This window comes from Lontra canadensis, unplaced genomic scaffold (genome assembly GCF_010015895.1).
Source record: "Lontra canadensis isolate GAN:19392208 unplaced genomic scaffold, GSC_riverotter_1.0 scaffold9, whole genome shotgun sequence".
In the NCBI taxonomy this organism is placed as follows: domain Eukaryota; kingdom Metazoa; phylum Chordata; class Mammalia; order Carnivora; family Mustelidae; genus Lontra; species Lontra canadensis.
The window spans coordinates 35,719,456-35,734,746 of record NW_022631003.1 but is presented as its reverse complement, the minus strand read 5'-3'; the positions used below and the strand labels follow the sequence as shown (position 1 = coordinate 35,734,746).

At 36.9% G+C, this 15,291-nt stretch overlaps 1 protein-coding gene across 11 annotated transcripts in view; it reads right to left on the bottom strand.

The window, feature by feature from the left end:
• The window catches only part of ABCC9 (ATP binding cassette subfamily C member 9), a 144,724-nt gene that overhangs the window by 95,737 nt on the left and 33,696 nt on the right, over nt 1-15,291 (bottom strand). For all 11 annotated transcript variants that reach the window (XM_032855299.1, XM_032855306.1, XM_032855304.1 and 8 more), the window contains 6 exons: nt 14,719-14,871; nt 13,913-14,068; nt 11,884-12,018; nt 8,712-8,874; nt 3,719-3,759; nt 2,703-2,845 (listed from right to left, as the gene is read on the bottom strand). In XM_032855299.1, coding sequence (XP_032711190.1) covers nt 2,703-2,845; nt 3,719-3,759; nt 8,712-8,874; nt 11,884-12,018; nt 13,913-14,068; nt 14,719-14,871 — 791 coding nt within the window. The remainder of the gene's footprint in view (nt 1-2,702; nt 2,846-3,718; nt 3,760-8,711; nt 8,875-11,883; nt 12,019-13,912; nt 14,069-14,718; nt 14,872-15,291) is intronic.

The following is a 15,291-nucleotide window of genomic DNA, read 5'->3' as shown; positions in this document are numbered from 1 at the left end:
AAGACCTTACAAGAAAAAAAATTAATTAAAAAAAATAAAAGCCCTTATAAGAAAACGTTCAACATTGTTATCGGTGGCAACACCAAGCTCCATGTATTTAAGGCTTCCATTTTCCAATTTTCCTTAGTATTGTAACATCTTGACATTTCTTTCAAAGGCCAGACATTATGACTGTTTATGAAACATGCTGAGGTTTTATGTTTATCAGATCTTATACCATAAGCTAAATACTACTTAAAGACTTCCCTGTTCATAATAAAGTATCAGACACAGTAGACTGTGACACAAACAGCATTATATAATATAGCATAATAAAGTTTGGTAGTATACTTATTCATATAACACAAGAAAAATGGTGGGAAATGGTCATTATCATATTACATCTATTTTTATTGTTGTGCATTGTAGGAAACTGTAAGTCTGAGACAAATTATACATGGGTTAAAAAACTAGAGAAGCATATTTAAAATAAGCAAAATGTGGAGAGGTTTTGCAAAGTATTTCCATTGGCAGAAACCATGAGTCTTACTTAAATTTTTTCCTGGTTTAATTAAAATTAAAGCAGTAAATATATATTGATGGGAACACTGTCCATCACTATAACTGCAAAGATAAACTGATACAGTTGTACTGGAAAATATTATGGCCATTTTCATTAAGAAAATCTTCAAAACTGGGGAGCCTGGGTGGCTCAGTCAGTTAAGTGTCCAACTCTTGGTTTCGGTTCAGGTCGTGATCAGGCCGTCATGGGATGGAGCCCCACACAGGGCTGTGCGTTCAGTGAAGAGTCTGCTTCTGATTCTCTCTCCCTCTCCCTCCTACTCACTTTCTCTCTCTATCCCAAATAAATAAAACCTTTAAAAAAATTTCAAATATGTGTATAATGTTTGACCTACCTACCACTCTTTAAAAGCAACATAGCAATAAGAACCTTAATGAACACTGGGTTCATTAAGAACCTTAAAAATGGGGGCACCTGGGTGGCTCAGTCGGTTAAGTGTCTGCCTTTGGCTCAGGTTATGATCCCAGAGTCCTGGGACTGAGCCCCACATTGGGCTCCCTGCTCAGTGGAAAGCCTGCTTCTTCCTTTCCCTCTGCCTGCCGCTCTGCCTGCTTGTGCTCTCTATCTCTCTGTCAAATAAACAAATAAAATCTTAAAAAAAAAAGAACCTTAAAAATTCATACCATTCATACAATTGAGCGCACACACACACACACACACACACACACCAAAAAACAAACAAACAAACAAAACCCCCCACACAAATAATCTAATTAATAAATGGGCAGAAGACATGAATAGACATTTCACCAAAGAAAAGCTACAGATGGCCAAACAGATACATGAAAAGATGCTCAACATCATTCATCATCAAGGAAATGCAAATTAAAACTACAATGCAGTACCACCTCACACCTGTCAGAATGGCTAAAATCAAAAACACAAGAAACAACAAGTATTGGCAAGGATTTGGAGGAAAAGGAAGCCTCATGCACTGTTGGTGGGACTGCAAACTGGTGCAGCCAGTGTGGAAGACAGTATGGAGTTTCCTCAAAAAATTAAAAATAGAACTACCCTACAATCCCGTAATTCCACTACTGGGTATTTACCCAAAGAATGCAAAAACACTAATTCGAAAGGATGTATGTGCTCCTATGTTTATTGCAGCATTATTTACAATAGCCGACTGATGGAAACCACCCAAGTATCCATCAACAGATGAATTAATACAGAATATAAGGATATATATATATATATATATATATATATGCTTATACATACACACACACACATGAATATTACTCAGCCATAGAAAAGAATGAAATCTCGCCATCTGCAACAACATGGTTACAGCTAGAAAGTACAATGCTAAGTGAAATAAATCCGTCAGAAATAGATAAATACCATATAACTTCACTCATATGTGGAATTTAAGAAACAAAACAAATAAACAAAGGGGGGAAAAAAGAGACAAACCAAGAAACACTCTTACTTCTAGAGAACAAACTTGATAGTTACCTGAAGGGAGGTGGGTGGGGAGATGGGTGAGATAGGTGAAGGGGGTTAAGAGTACCCTTATCTTAATGAGCACAGAGTAATGTATGGAATTGTTGAATCACTGTACTGTACATCTGAAACTAATATAACACTGAGTGTTAAATATACTGGAGTTAAAACCTAAAAATTAATAAACTTTTTTAAAATGTGGATACTGTTAGAACTAGTATCCCTACTTCCAAAAATCTATCTTAAGAAAATAATCAGAGAAAAGTTTAAAGATATAAAAAGATGTTTATCTAAATTTTATTTATGTTAGGTAGAAAATAGAAACACTCTAAGTGCCCAATAAGGAGGTAATCATTAAATTAGAGTACAGTACTTTCAAACAATGGACTATTGCATACCCAGTAAACATCCTGATCTTAAAGAGGGGGGAATAAATAAATTTTACAATAAATTGTAAAAACAATATGTGAAATAAGGAGTCAAAAGCTACAGAAACTCAAAATTTTTATTTCAGAATAATAATTATTTTCATTTAAAAATAATTGTAAAAGACTGAAAAGAAGCCTATTCAAATTTTAACAATGGTTATCTCTGGACTGATTTGAATTTTTTTTTAATACCTTCCAAACTGACTACCACAAGCATAAATAATTTCTATGATCAAGCAAAGAATTCCAGACATTCCAGGGCATACCTTATGATGGCTTTGACTGCAAATCTGACCACTGTGGAGAGCAGGAACAAAGGGGTGACCAGGATATGAAAGAGAGACAGGGAAGCAAAGGCCTCTGCAGGTTTTAGATTGTTCCCACTAGCATACGCATGGGTCACGAATGTCTGCACAAAGAGAGAAGCTCTTTAGAGCAAGCTGGAGAAAGTTTCACAAACGCTTACATTCAATTTTACAAACCTAACCACCTATTTTGCTGCGCTAATACGTCCATCTTAACTCTGAAAACAATTACTTTACCCAAATTACTCCCTAACAAAAAGATTTGTTATTGATAGTCCTTAATGGCTTACATATCATCCTAGCAGTGAACTTGTGAGAAGGGCAGAGCAGAATCTGTTTACAGATTCGGAAATGGTCTTCTGTCAAATTACTTAGTAGGGGGATAACTGTGAGGTGAACCTAGAGTTCTTAACAACCAATCAGGTTCTATCCAACCAATACTAAATTTTCTAAGAGAAAAAGAAGATGTTCTATTGTTTTAGGGTCCCCATTATGGATCTTTACTAAATGTGCCAACAATCGTGTTCCATGCACACTTACTAAATGTAATTCCAGTTTGTCATTTCAGTTTGAAATGTAATGTACTTTTCTGGTTGTTGAACTAGCACTCTCTTGATGTAAGAATGTCTGGGAACAAGATCATGAAGATTACAACAGTTAGTTCCCAACCACTATTCATTTTGCTCCCCAGGGCACACTTGGCAATGTCTGGGGAACGCTAACAGCATCCAATAGCCAGGGATGCTGCTACACGTCCTCATGCAGAGGAGAGGACCTACCAACACAGAATTATCTGGACCAAAAAGGCTTATAGTGTAACCGTGGAGAAACCCTGGATTAGAATTATTACAATGGGACTACAAGAGAAAACTAGCAGAGGTGAAATATCATATAATACCACCCGCACATTCTTGCTCATAAATCATTTCTAAACACTGACTTAGTTCCATTTCTAAAAGCAAGAGAAAGTTTCTTACGGCAAGGACAGCTGCTATGGGAATTGCTGCGTTCATGAAGACTGTGGAAAGAAATAAAATATGTTAGGTTCATTGAACTGTGAAATGTTTTCAGTAACTTTAATTAATCATCTATTATTACTTTAACTTTCCTTAAAGACAGAGAGGACCAAGTGCATTAAATAACATTTTGTACAGTGTCCACAAACAGTGCCCTGTTGGTATTTCCTTGTTTAAAGTTGTAGGAGTTCCCCACATTAGTCTGAATCAAAAAATATTTCTCTTTTTTAACAGAGTTTTTAAAAAAATATTTTATTTATTTACTTGAGAGAAAGAGAGCATGAGCATGAGGGAGGTGAGGGGCAGAGGGAGAAGCAGACTCCCCACTGAGAAGGGAGCCCAATTTGGGGCTCAATTCAGGCCTGAGCTGAAGGAAGACGCTTAACTGACTGAGCCACCCAGGCACTCCAGAAAATACTCTATCTTATGGAAAAATTATTTTTTATGAACTGTTCCAAACTGCAAAATTCAGATGAAATACTCCTTTAATGATACAAATAATTAGAATCCATTCAAATGTGCCTTCCTGAGAGTATTTCCAGCCTATATTTCACTTGGTTAACTAAGCTAACTTAAATATATGAAAACTGAATTATTACGGTGCATAAAAACAGTAATTTGACTTCCAAAAGTGACATTTATTTCCAGATATAGACCTTTTGTTTAACAAAACACCTCCATCTCCTGAGCCCTCTGCTTGTCTGAATGTCTCTTTAGGAACATACTGTACTCATATTTGATGAGATGATATGTATAATTGAAACAAGGAAAACTCATCTTTTAGGCTAAAATACTAACATTTAGAGGTTATAGGAAAATTAAAAAGTCATGTTGATGACTTGTAGTTATATTTTTCATAAACCACAGAGTTCTAGGAACTGAGGAGTAAAAGAATACATGAATTGGTGGCATAGTGAAAGCTAGAACCTAGTTTCCTTGACATGCAGGAGAGAGTTCATCCAAAAACCAACATCAGTCCCCATAACCCACTCTCATGAATTACCCTCACCACTGTACACAAAATCAGATTGTGCTTTTGTGGGTCCATACGTGGCTTGGTTATCAAATTCAAATTCTTGTACAAGACCGGGAATCCAAACACCGCCCTGAGTTTCCTAACAGCACAGATGAGGAGTTGTTTCCATCTTCTTTCTGTGGCTATTGTCATCCTGTTCTTTAAGTGCATTTTTTCTTTTCCCCTCATCATTATTTATCATTCATTTTATAGTCCACGTCTTTGAATAGGTAATTTCCCCTTGATGAGGAAGAATAGGAACAACTGCTATTTGTTTGAAAACCATTTCTACAGCAATCTGCACCAGGTAAATGTAGCAGGTACTGTTCCTACACCATTACAAAGATGAGGACAAGAATCTTCAGGTCACACAGCTGGGATACAAACCAATGCAGTCAGGCCTCTCAGACCGCTTGGCACCACCTTGCTCTGAACTAACATGTCACAAGCACTGAGGTATGATAAGAGAGCTTTACATACATTCTCATATTTTTTTTATTTTTTTAAAGATATTATTTATTTATTTGAGAGAGAGACAGAGAGAGAGAGTATGAGAGGGGAGTGGGTCAGAGGGAGAAGCAGATTCCCCACTGAGCAGAGAGCCCAATGTGGGACTCGATCCTGGGACTCCAGGATCATGACCTGAGCTGAAGGCAGTTGCTTAACCAACTGAGCCACCCAGGCAACCACATTCTCATATTTAATGACCTTAACTACCCTACACAATAATAAGCAAGCAGCTTGCAAGATTCCAAACCAGGAGGTCATAGAGCTTGGATTTAAACCTAGACCTTTCTGGTCTCAAAGCTCTTTGCTCTTGGGGGACCCGGGTGGCTCAGTCATTGTGTCTGCCCTGAGCTTAGGTCATGATCCTAGGTCCTGGGATCAAGCCCCACATCAGTCTGTTTGCTCAGTGGGGAGTCTGCTTCTCTCTCCCTCTGCTCCTCCCCCTGCTCGTGCTCTCTCTCTCTCTCTCTCTCTCTCTCTCTCGCCATCAAATAAATAAATAAATAAATATGTTTTTTTAAAAAAAGCTGTATGTTCTTTTCAATTCTCCATATAAGATTCTATAAAAGCGAAGACAAAAAAATATAGTACTGGTTTTTTGCCTTTTACCAATGGATTAAATCTATAAATAGTACACAACCATTTGGCAATGGAAACTAGGAAATTAATAGAATTTCTCTTCCCCCCAGATATTATCTCAAATGGCAAGAATACTGATTCATAAAAGCAGAGATGAATCTTCAGTTCTACTAGTAAGTGTCCTGTTTAACTTTGCTTTTCAATATTTCCAGATACCACTGATTGAGCACTTTTATGTTTCAGGTACTTTTCTAGACACTTGACACACATAATCTTATTTAATTTCTGAAGATGCTCTTAATATTTCCCAGATTCCTGATGAGAAAACTGAGACTGCCCCCGATACTAACCAAGGCTGTAGATCTGACAAGTTGTTGAGGCAGGATATCATTTTAGGTCAGCTTGCCCTCTAAGACACAATAATAAGGACTCTGTTATACAACTGACTTTTTCCTTTCATTATTTTTTATTTTCTTGTGGTGCTCTACAAATCCTATTTACAAAATGCGTGTGTGTGTGTGTGCGCGCGCGTGTGTCTTTTGAGTGGGCTCCATGTTTGGGCATGGAGCCCAATGCAGTGCTTGAACTCATGACCCTGAGATCAAGACCTGAGCTGAGATCAAGAGTCAGGTGCTTAACCAACTGAGCAACCCAGGTGCCCCTATTTATAAAATTCACTGCTTCATTTGATTCTCACAATATAGCTGTGATAATGATTTATTATTATTGCACCAATTTTTAGATGAGGAAAGTGATGGTTGGAGGTTAGTGAGCACTAGACCATTTACCAGGTGCTTTATATGAGATAATGACTATGAAGCATTTGATGTCATGCCTGGAATAGAATCAACAACCCAAATCAACATTTATATCATTCATTATTTTAATCTTTACTACAGTCCTGTATGATAGAAATCACCTCATGTTACAGATGAAGAAATTGGCACTTGGAGGATATAAGTAATTTGGTCAAGGCCACATTGCCAAAAAGTGGCAGAGCTGGGATTTATAGCCAGCTCTATGCAACTCCCACAGTTCAAGCTCTTAATCACCAAGAACACTGTACATAGCCATATCATAAATCTTACAAATGGTCCAACTGGGAATTTTATACCATCGGCTCAAGAATTCCCGCTGCCTATCATAAACATCTGACTCTGAATTTTTACTTTCATTATTTCTTGTTTTTCTCCCCTGTTATCCTCTGTCCACCCTTCTTTTGTATCTGACTTTCAAAAACCCATCCAAATTTCATGTCTGGAGACAGACAAACTGGATTAACAACCCACTCATGCCATTTAGTAGGTGGATGATTTAAATGAAATTCAAGTTACTTAAGCTCTCTCCACCTTAATCTTTTAATATTGAAAATGGAATTAATAGTAGAATCTAAATCATTGGGATGTTGGGAGGATTAAATGGGATTATATCTGTAAAGCCACTTAGGGCAATAATTGGCTGAGTATCTCAACTTTTTTTTATTGTTATTATTTCTGACTTCATCCATCCTTTTCATGAGTATTTCAGTCCACTGCAGAGAGAAATATATATTCCCCTGCCAGGGTCACCAGATTAGAGTACTGTTATATAAACAAGTGGATATTAATCATTCCATCTTCTAGCATTTTGATGTCATATTAGCAGTGGTGCAGAGCTGGAAGAGAAATCTCCTTCCCATTTCATTTCTAACTCATCAGGCTTTAGGGCTAGAATAAATGAGCTATACAAAACAAATATTTTCTCTAAATCTATTTCACACAAGAAGTATTTATAATTTCTAAGAATTAAAGTAGTTTAGAATTCAAGAGGAAACAATATATTAATTTCCAGCATTTTAATTTGTTCAAAGTCTTGAGAACAATAGAGATAAACAAAACTGACATTCAAACCAGATCAAATGTTAGTGGGAGTAGTTTGGCTAAGTTTGTAAGAATTGTACTAACATAGCTTAATTTTTCTTGAGAGTACTCAGTGTCACTCTGGGGGAAAAACAATAATTTTGTTAACAGCTGCTTTATAAAAATTAGAGTTGAAGATAAGAGTGCTCCATATTTAAAAGTTCTTGAAAATGTATTGGAAAAGAGGATTTTATGTGAATATAACTTGACTTCTTTCACTCAGAAGTATTGACATTTCTTCTTCTCGATTTTCAAAAATAACATTTTAAGTATAATCTTCAAGAAAATATAATATCATAAGCTCCCAGATAGACAGGTAAGACAACTGCAGATAATTTTGGAGGATCTTTGGGGATAAGAAGGTCAATAGCCTGGGTGACTCAGTGGATTAAAGCCTCTGCCTTGGGCTCAGGTCATGATCCCAGTGTCCTGGGATCGAGCCCCACATCAGACTCTCTGCTCAGGGGGGAGCCTGCTTCCTCCTCTCTCTCTGCCTGCCTCTCTGCCTACTTGTGATCTCTGTCAAAGAAATAAATAAAATCTTAAAAAAAAAAAAAAAAAGGTCAATAGCAATACAGTCCAATCAACTTAAGTAAACGAAACTGTTACTGAAAACCCACTATTCATCCCAATGGTAACTGATACGATGGTTTGAATCACAGGTACTACGCTCATCACCATCCCCATTTTACAGACGAAGAAACCAAGGATTTCAGATGCAAAATAACATGACAAAAGCACACATCTTCAAAGAAAACAAATTTAGGTCAACCTGACTAAGCCTATGCTAACCCTGTTCTTTAATTTAAATCTAAATAGGCTCAGATGGCTATTGGGTAGAACATAAGTAGAGAATGAATGGACTTTCTCAGATGAGTAGCATGTTTCAGGGGTCATAACCTAAAGTAAATAAGCCACATGTTTTTTGGTGGTCCTTAGAGCAAGGGCAACTTACTAGAGAGTGATGTATAAAGTGCAAAGGTTTTGAGACTGGATAGTTCTTTCATTCTTGTTTCTTCTACACTTTTGCAAAAGATGTGTTCCCAGGCATACAACTTTAGAAGTTTGATGCCTTTCAATATTTCATTTGTTTTCTTCAATCTCTCTGTAGAATAATCCTATAAAACAAAAATAAAAAAAAACAATGCACGCTGCATCCAAGTGAATCAAAGGGGCGGAACTCTATATGTAAGAGACAGGAATGAACCAGATCTTGATTTCTGCCTGGCTCCACCACTGATTGTGACTTTGAGATCCCCTGGGTGTGGGAGCCTGGGTGAGGGTTGGGGAAGGAAAACTCTCTGCCTCTGCCTCCAACTCTAAAATGAAGAGTTGAATGAAATGGCCTCAAATATCTTTCCACCTAAAAACTCTTATGTTTCTGTTGCTTTGGGTTAAATAAAAGCAGTTTCTTAAAGCATCACATGATTTCCTTGAATCAGGTCTGCAGATAGTATATATAGACATTTAGGGAAATGACACAGAGACTTCCAGTGGCTCCTCTTAACATCTAACTCATTTTATTCTCGCCTCAGCACTATCACTCGTACTTAGAAAACAATGAATGTAAGGAAAGTTAGTTTGCTTCTTATTTGGGAATGTGAGGGTTGTGTCTGTTCACAAGGCCGGTGTTCATGTTGTGTCTTCATAATACAGTTATTGAAACCAAGGCTTTTACCTTTAACTTCAAGAGATTTCTACACTCCTCTTCATAAGCTCTTGTTTAAAGCCTAAACTAGATTTACTCATTACTGAGAGTTTGGATTAACTGTAAAGAAATTTTTTGCAAAAGCCACAATTTATTCAACTGCTGCAACTTCTACCACCACCAAGTATTAAAATGATCAGTAAGGTACATTATTTCCTATGAGCTATCAAAAGGAGCAGGCAAGTGGCCCAAAGGCGATAGGAGGAAGCAAAAGTAGCAAATGGCTTGGTTTTTATTCATCTTCTGGTCTCTACAAGGTCTTAGATGCCTATCAGATGATTGTTGCATGAGTAAATGAATACAGTATGATGAGCTCAATGAAAGACAGATGTTTGAGGATAGTCATGTCTCCACTTTGTGCCTCTCTTCCTCACCTCTCTGTATTCATGCCCTGAAGTAAAGATGGACGGTTAGCTCAGACAGAAACAATGAGTACCTCACTGGGAGCAGCAGAAAAACAAGTGACAGAAGCCACCTGCATGACACACAATTTGCTTGTCACAGCAGAAACCAACTTGGAAAACACTTCCATCGGTGGCAGCATCCCTACATTTTATGCCTGATTCACAGACAGCCTTGCTCATATTTAATCAAACTTTATTTCTAAACGTCCTGTCAACAATTTTATTATTTGTAAATATTTCTTTAAAAGAAGCCAATTCTTAGTCCAATAAAATGATTTTATGACATGCTGAAGCCAGAAAGGGTCAATCATTGGCTTTGCTTGCTTGCCAAGTTGACCATGAACATATTCAGCCAGAGCAGGGGCCACTGAAATACTTGAGTGAGACTCCATAGATCATCTCATGGCTTGATTCGACTCGAGGGAAATTTAACTTCAGAAGCAACAAACCTGATGCTTTATTCATTCTTTGAACCATTTATCCCATGTCAACAATAACATCCAATGGACTCAAAATACACTCAGGTATATTCTCTAGACAGGTGATCTAGAAATTGATCCATGCCTCATCACCCCATGGCACTTAAAAACATCAGGAATTGTGCCTCTGGTATTTTGAGTCTGAGATGATCCAATCATACATTTCAAATCCACTTTTAAAACAAATGGGGTTTGTTGTTGTTGTTGTTGATTGTTTCCTTTGCTATGCAGAAGCTTTTTATCAAAGAGGCAACCCACGGAATGGGAAAGGTATTCACAAATGACATTACAGACAAAGTGCTGATATTCAAGATCTATAAAGAACTCCTCAAACTCAACACCCAAAAAACAGATAATGTCAAAAAATAGGCAGAAGACATAAACAGACACTTCTCCAAAGAAAACATCCAAATGGCTAACAGACACATGAAAAGATGTTCATCATCATTAGCAATCAGAGAAATTCAAATCAAAACCACAATGAGATACCACCTTTGGCCTTTAGAAAGGCCAAAACTAACAAGTCAAGAAACAACAAGTGTTAGAGAGGATGTGGAAAAAGGGGAACCCTCTTACACTGTTGGTGGGAATGCAAGTTGGTGCAATCACTTTGGAAAACAGTGTGGAGATTCCTCAAGAAATTAAAAATAGAGTTACCTATGACCCCGCAATTGCACTATTGGGTATTTACACCAAAGATACAGATGTAGTAAAAAGAAGGGCCATCTATACCTCAATGTTCATAGCAGCAATGGCTACAGTCATCAAACTGTGGAAAGAGCCAAGATGCCCTTCAACAGACGAATGGATAAGGAAGATGTGGTCCATATATACCATGGAGTATTATGCCTCCATCAGAAAGGATGAATACCCAACTTTTCTATCAACATGGACAGGACTGGAGGAGATTCTGCTGAGTGAAATAAGTCAAGCAGAGAGAGTCAATTATTATACGGTTTCACTTACTTGTGGAGGATAAGAAATAACATGGAGGACATTCAGAAAAGGAAAGGAAAAGTGAATTGGGGGAAATCGGAGGGGGAGATGAACCGTGAGAGACTGTGGACTCTGAGAAACAAACTGAAGGTTTTGGAGGGAAGGGGATGAGGGGATTTGTGAGTTTGGTGGGAGGTATTAAGGAAGGCATGTATTACATGGAGCACTGGGTGTGGTACCTAAACAATGAAACTTGGAACACTAAAAAAATAAAATAAAATTTTAAAAAAAGAGTGACATTACTCCTAGGGCACTGGGTGTTATATGCAACTGATGAATCACTGAAATCTACCTCTGAAACTAATACACTGTATGTTAATTAATTGATCTTAAATAAAATAAAATTTTAAAAAATTCTTAAAAACAAGTGTTTGTTTTTTTTTGCAACACAGAAAATACACATTTGCTGCCTAAGAATTGAAATGAAATGTATCAATTTCCAAATTATTTTGAGTGGCATGTATTCATTTCCCATTATTTTAAAAATAAAACAGCTTAGTAGATTTTTCCTAATCAAGTTTCCAAAAGATGTGAACGTACCAGAGTGCTTTTCTGAGCCTCTGCCAACTTTGTAGCAATGAAGTACTGAATTGGCGCAAGGAGAACAATGACAGCTGCACCAACCAATGCACTTGATCCAAGTAAATTATACAGCAGAATCACTCCCATTATGATCTAGAAAGGAAACCATATGGAAAAGGGAAAATGAACCACTGCATGAAAGGAAATATATTTTGGTGAAAATGTACTATTTCTTCATTATTGGTTGATTAATAAATACATGTATTTAGAAGTCAACTCAACTAAGAACAGTTGGGTTTTGCTATGTTTTGTTGGGGGAAAGCTAAGTGGTAGGAATTTATTTTTAGTCTGATGATCTGTAAAACAAGTGTCAAACCAAGTTACTGCATGAGGCTGCAGACTGGTCCCCTGATGCTTCTGACCTTCTAAGACAGTCTTCACATTTTTTTCTTGAAAACATTATCACCCACTGTAACTGGCATTCCACATTGTCATGGAGCTCTACTAACTTTTCCAGGTAGGAAGGATGGAAAGCAGGAGGCAGCATCATAATGTAAGTGAGTCCTGGAAGGCTGTTTGCAGGCTAAAGGAATAATCTGAGCTCCTTACAGCCTCAATGACCCCAGAAGTCACTTGATCACAAGAAGGCTAAGCTTAATTAAAACTACCAGAAAGCTAGAGTTGGTGGTGCCCCGTCATACCTCACTTCCCTTTTTATTTCCCCAAACCCAGGGTCAACCCTCTCTGGTTTGTCACTTTCTTCTTCTTCCTTTAAAAACTTAGGATTTGGTCCCACAATCTTTTCTCCCTACTTTTTTTCCTCCAGTAGCTCAGTTTATCATGGCTGAAAATGTCAACTAATGAACTATATCTGTGTAGTTAAAGCATTAAATCCTTGTGTGTCTGCCAATGATAACAGCTTAACATTGGCCTTTTGGAGACAAGTGTACATATTTACTGCCTAACCAATTGGGCTTTTTAAGTATTCCAGTCAAAATGAAAGTTTCCTTAACGTCACTCATGATGCAGTCTTTCACAGGCAACCTAGGATTGGGGTGCTTTTAAATTACATCATGTAGGCAGACAACTACTTGACCTGTATATAAGTACATATTAATAAAAAGAGACCGAGCATATTTTAAATCTTTCATTGTGTCATGCACTGTGGATGACATACATTTTTATTTGGCTTGGATTTCCATTTAAAACTAAAAAGGCCAACAAAATTTTTAAACTACCATATCTGTATTATTGTATGCATTTTAATAAACATGGCACACAGGGACAAAGGTGACAGACTGGTTTGAATAAGTCTACAGTTTAAGCTCTACAGGATGCAAAACTCGAGATAACTAAAAATATTCAGCATCACATGGAAAAAAGAGCTGAAAACATTTCTTTTGCTTTTTTTACTCAATTGGTGGAGAGCAGGGGTGCTGCATCTTTGCTAAATGCTATTTTCCATAAAAAAAAAAAACTAAATTGCCCTTCAGCTTGTTAGTGTTCCTACCACCTAATAAAGTTTGACATTTTATAAAACATCAGCTATTGAAACTATGGAATGGATTATAGCAATTGTTCTACTTTAGAAATGCTATGAGAGTTTGTCAAAATGAACGGGTTCAAGCCTTTGCTCTATGAATTTCCTGAATTTGGTCAACAACAGTAACAGCTAACAAATACTGGATGCCCATGAAATGCTAGACATTATGCTGCATGTGCTACACATACTAACTTAGTCTTGACAATTCCAACAATTCTATGAGGCAGATACTATTATCATTCCCATTTTAAAGTTGAGGAAATGAATGTTTTGAGGATTTAAACACTTACGCAAACAGGGTAGAGCAGATATTTGAACCTACGCAGTAGAATTCCACACCCCACTTTCCTAACTTATGTCAGAATTCTGAATCTCTGCTTTCTTTCTATAAAAAGAGTATAATAACATCAGCATATTTAAAAAGCTTGCCCTTTACTTAGCTAAGTATCTCCTACTCCTTCTATTTTGTTTCCTGTGCAAATGAGATTACTTATATTGATCTACCTGAACAGGCATTGCCCATAGATTGGGACACAGGAACAAGAACCACATTAGTTGATTGGTTTCAATGGCAACCAAGTTATTGATCTGTCCCAGGGTCATCTCACCCATGGATAAATTAGATGTAGACAGCCTAAGGATTTTATTGTATATCATCGCCTGCAAAAGAGAAAAACAAAAAAAGTACTTGAAGCTCTAAACTTAATCAACACTGTATTTATTCACTTTTATTGAAAAGATAACATTTTAAATTTTTCTGGAGAAAAAGGAGGGGAAAAAACCTAGAATGCCATCTTCTTAAGTCAACCACTCTCTTCATTTTAGCATAGTTACTTTCTGACTCAATTACATACAAACTTAATTTTCTGGCAATATAATCAAAATGTATACTCAATTTCAAACATAAGCTCTAGAACAAATTAAAACAGAGATAAAGTTTTCAAAAGTTCCTTCTTTCTTTCTTTTCTCCTTCTTTCTTCCTTTCAGCAGCCTCCACACCCAGCATGAAGCCCAACCCAGGGCTTGAACTCACGACCCTGAGATCAAGACCTGAACTGAGATCAAGAGTCGATGCTTAACCCACTGAGCTACCCAGGTGCCCCCCAAATTCTCTTATTATTACAAAACATTTTAAAAATTGTGGGGGTTACTAATTAGCTCTATTTCTTTTATTAAGCAGCTCCTAGAAACGTTGTAGTATCAGAGTAAAAACAGAATCGTGAAAAACAAAATTACCTCCACTACCCTTCTATCATCAGATGGTATATGGCATTTTCAAAACACAAAGATCGTTCAAAGCTTGTACATACCAGCAGAGCTCCACGGAGGTTAATGCCAGTCTCTATGGTTACATAGTAGGAAGCCTGCAAAAACGTCCTTTGCAGAATAAGGGCCAAGAAAAGAAGAACTGCTAGTACATAAGCATTTTCAAGAAATTCCTTTGATGAAAGCTTTTCTGAAATCTTGTCCCAAAAGAAAAAGACAAATTAAAACTGCTTTTTTCATATGCCAGGGGTACAGTTCACATCTATCAAATGACACATGATTTTTAAATGTAAAAACTCAATGTCTTTATAACAGCAGTGAAATGAGCCACAACAAGGCCATTTTGGCTTTTCTTCATCCTGTCCACAGATACAAATTCAAACTAATTCAATGCATAAAATCCCAAGTTGATCATTAAGATTGCTGGAAATGCCAGATAGTTAGAAAAAAGGTACACATTAATCTTTAAAAACTTGAGTATATTTTCTGCAAAGATACATTATTCCATCCTGAGACGTAGTAACTGAAGATTGAAATTAATTTAGACTATAATTTTGAAGTAGAAACCACAAAACTGGTAGTTGGTCAGCAAGACCGCTAATACAGAAATACAACTT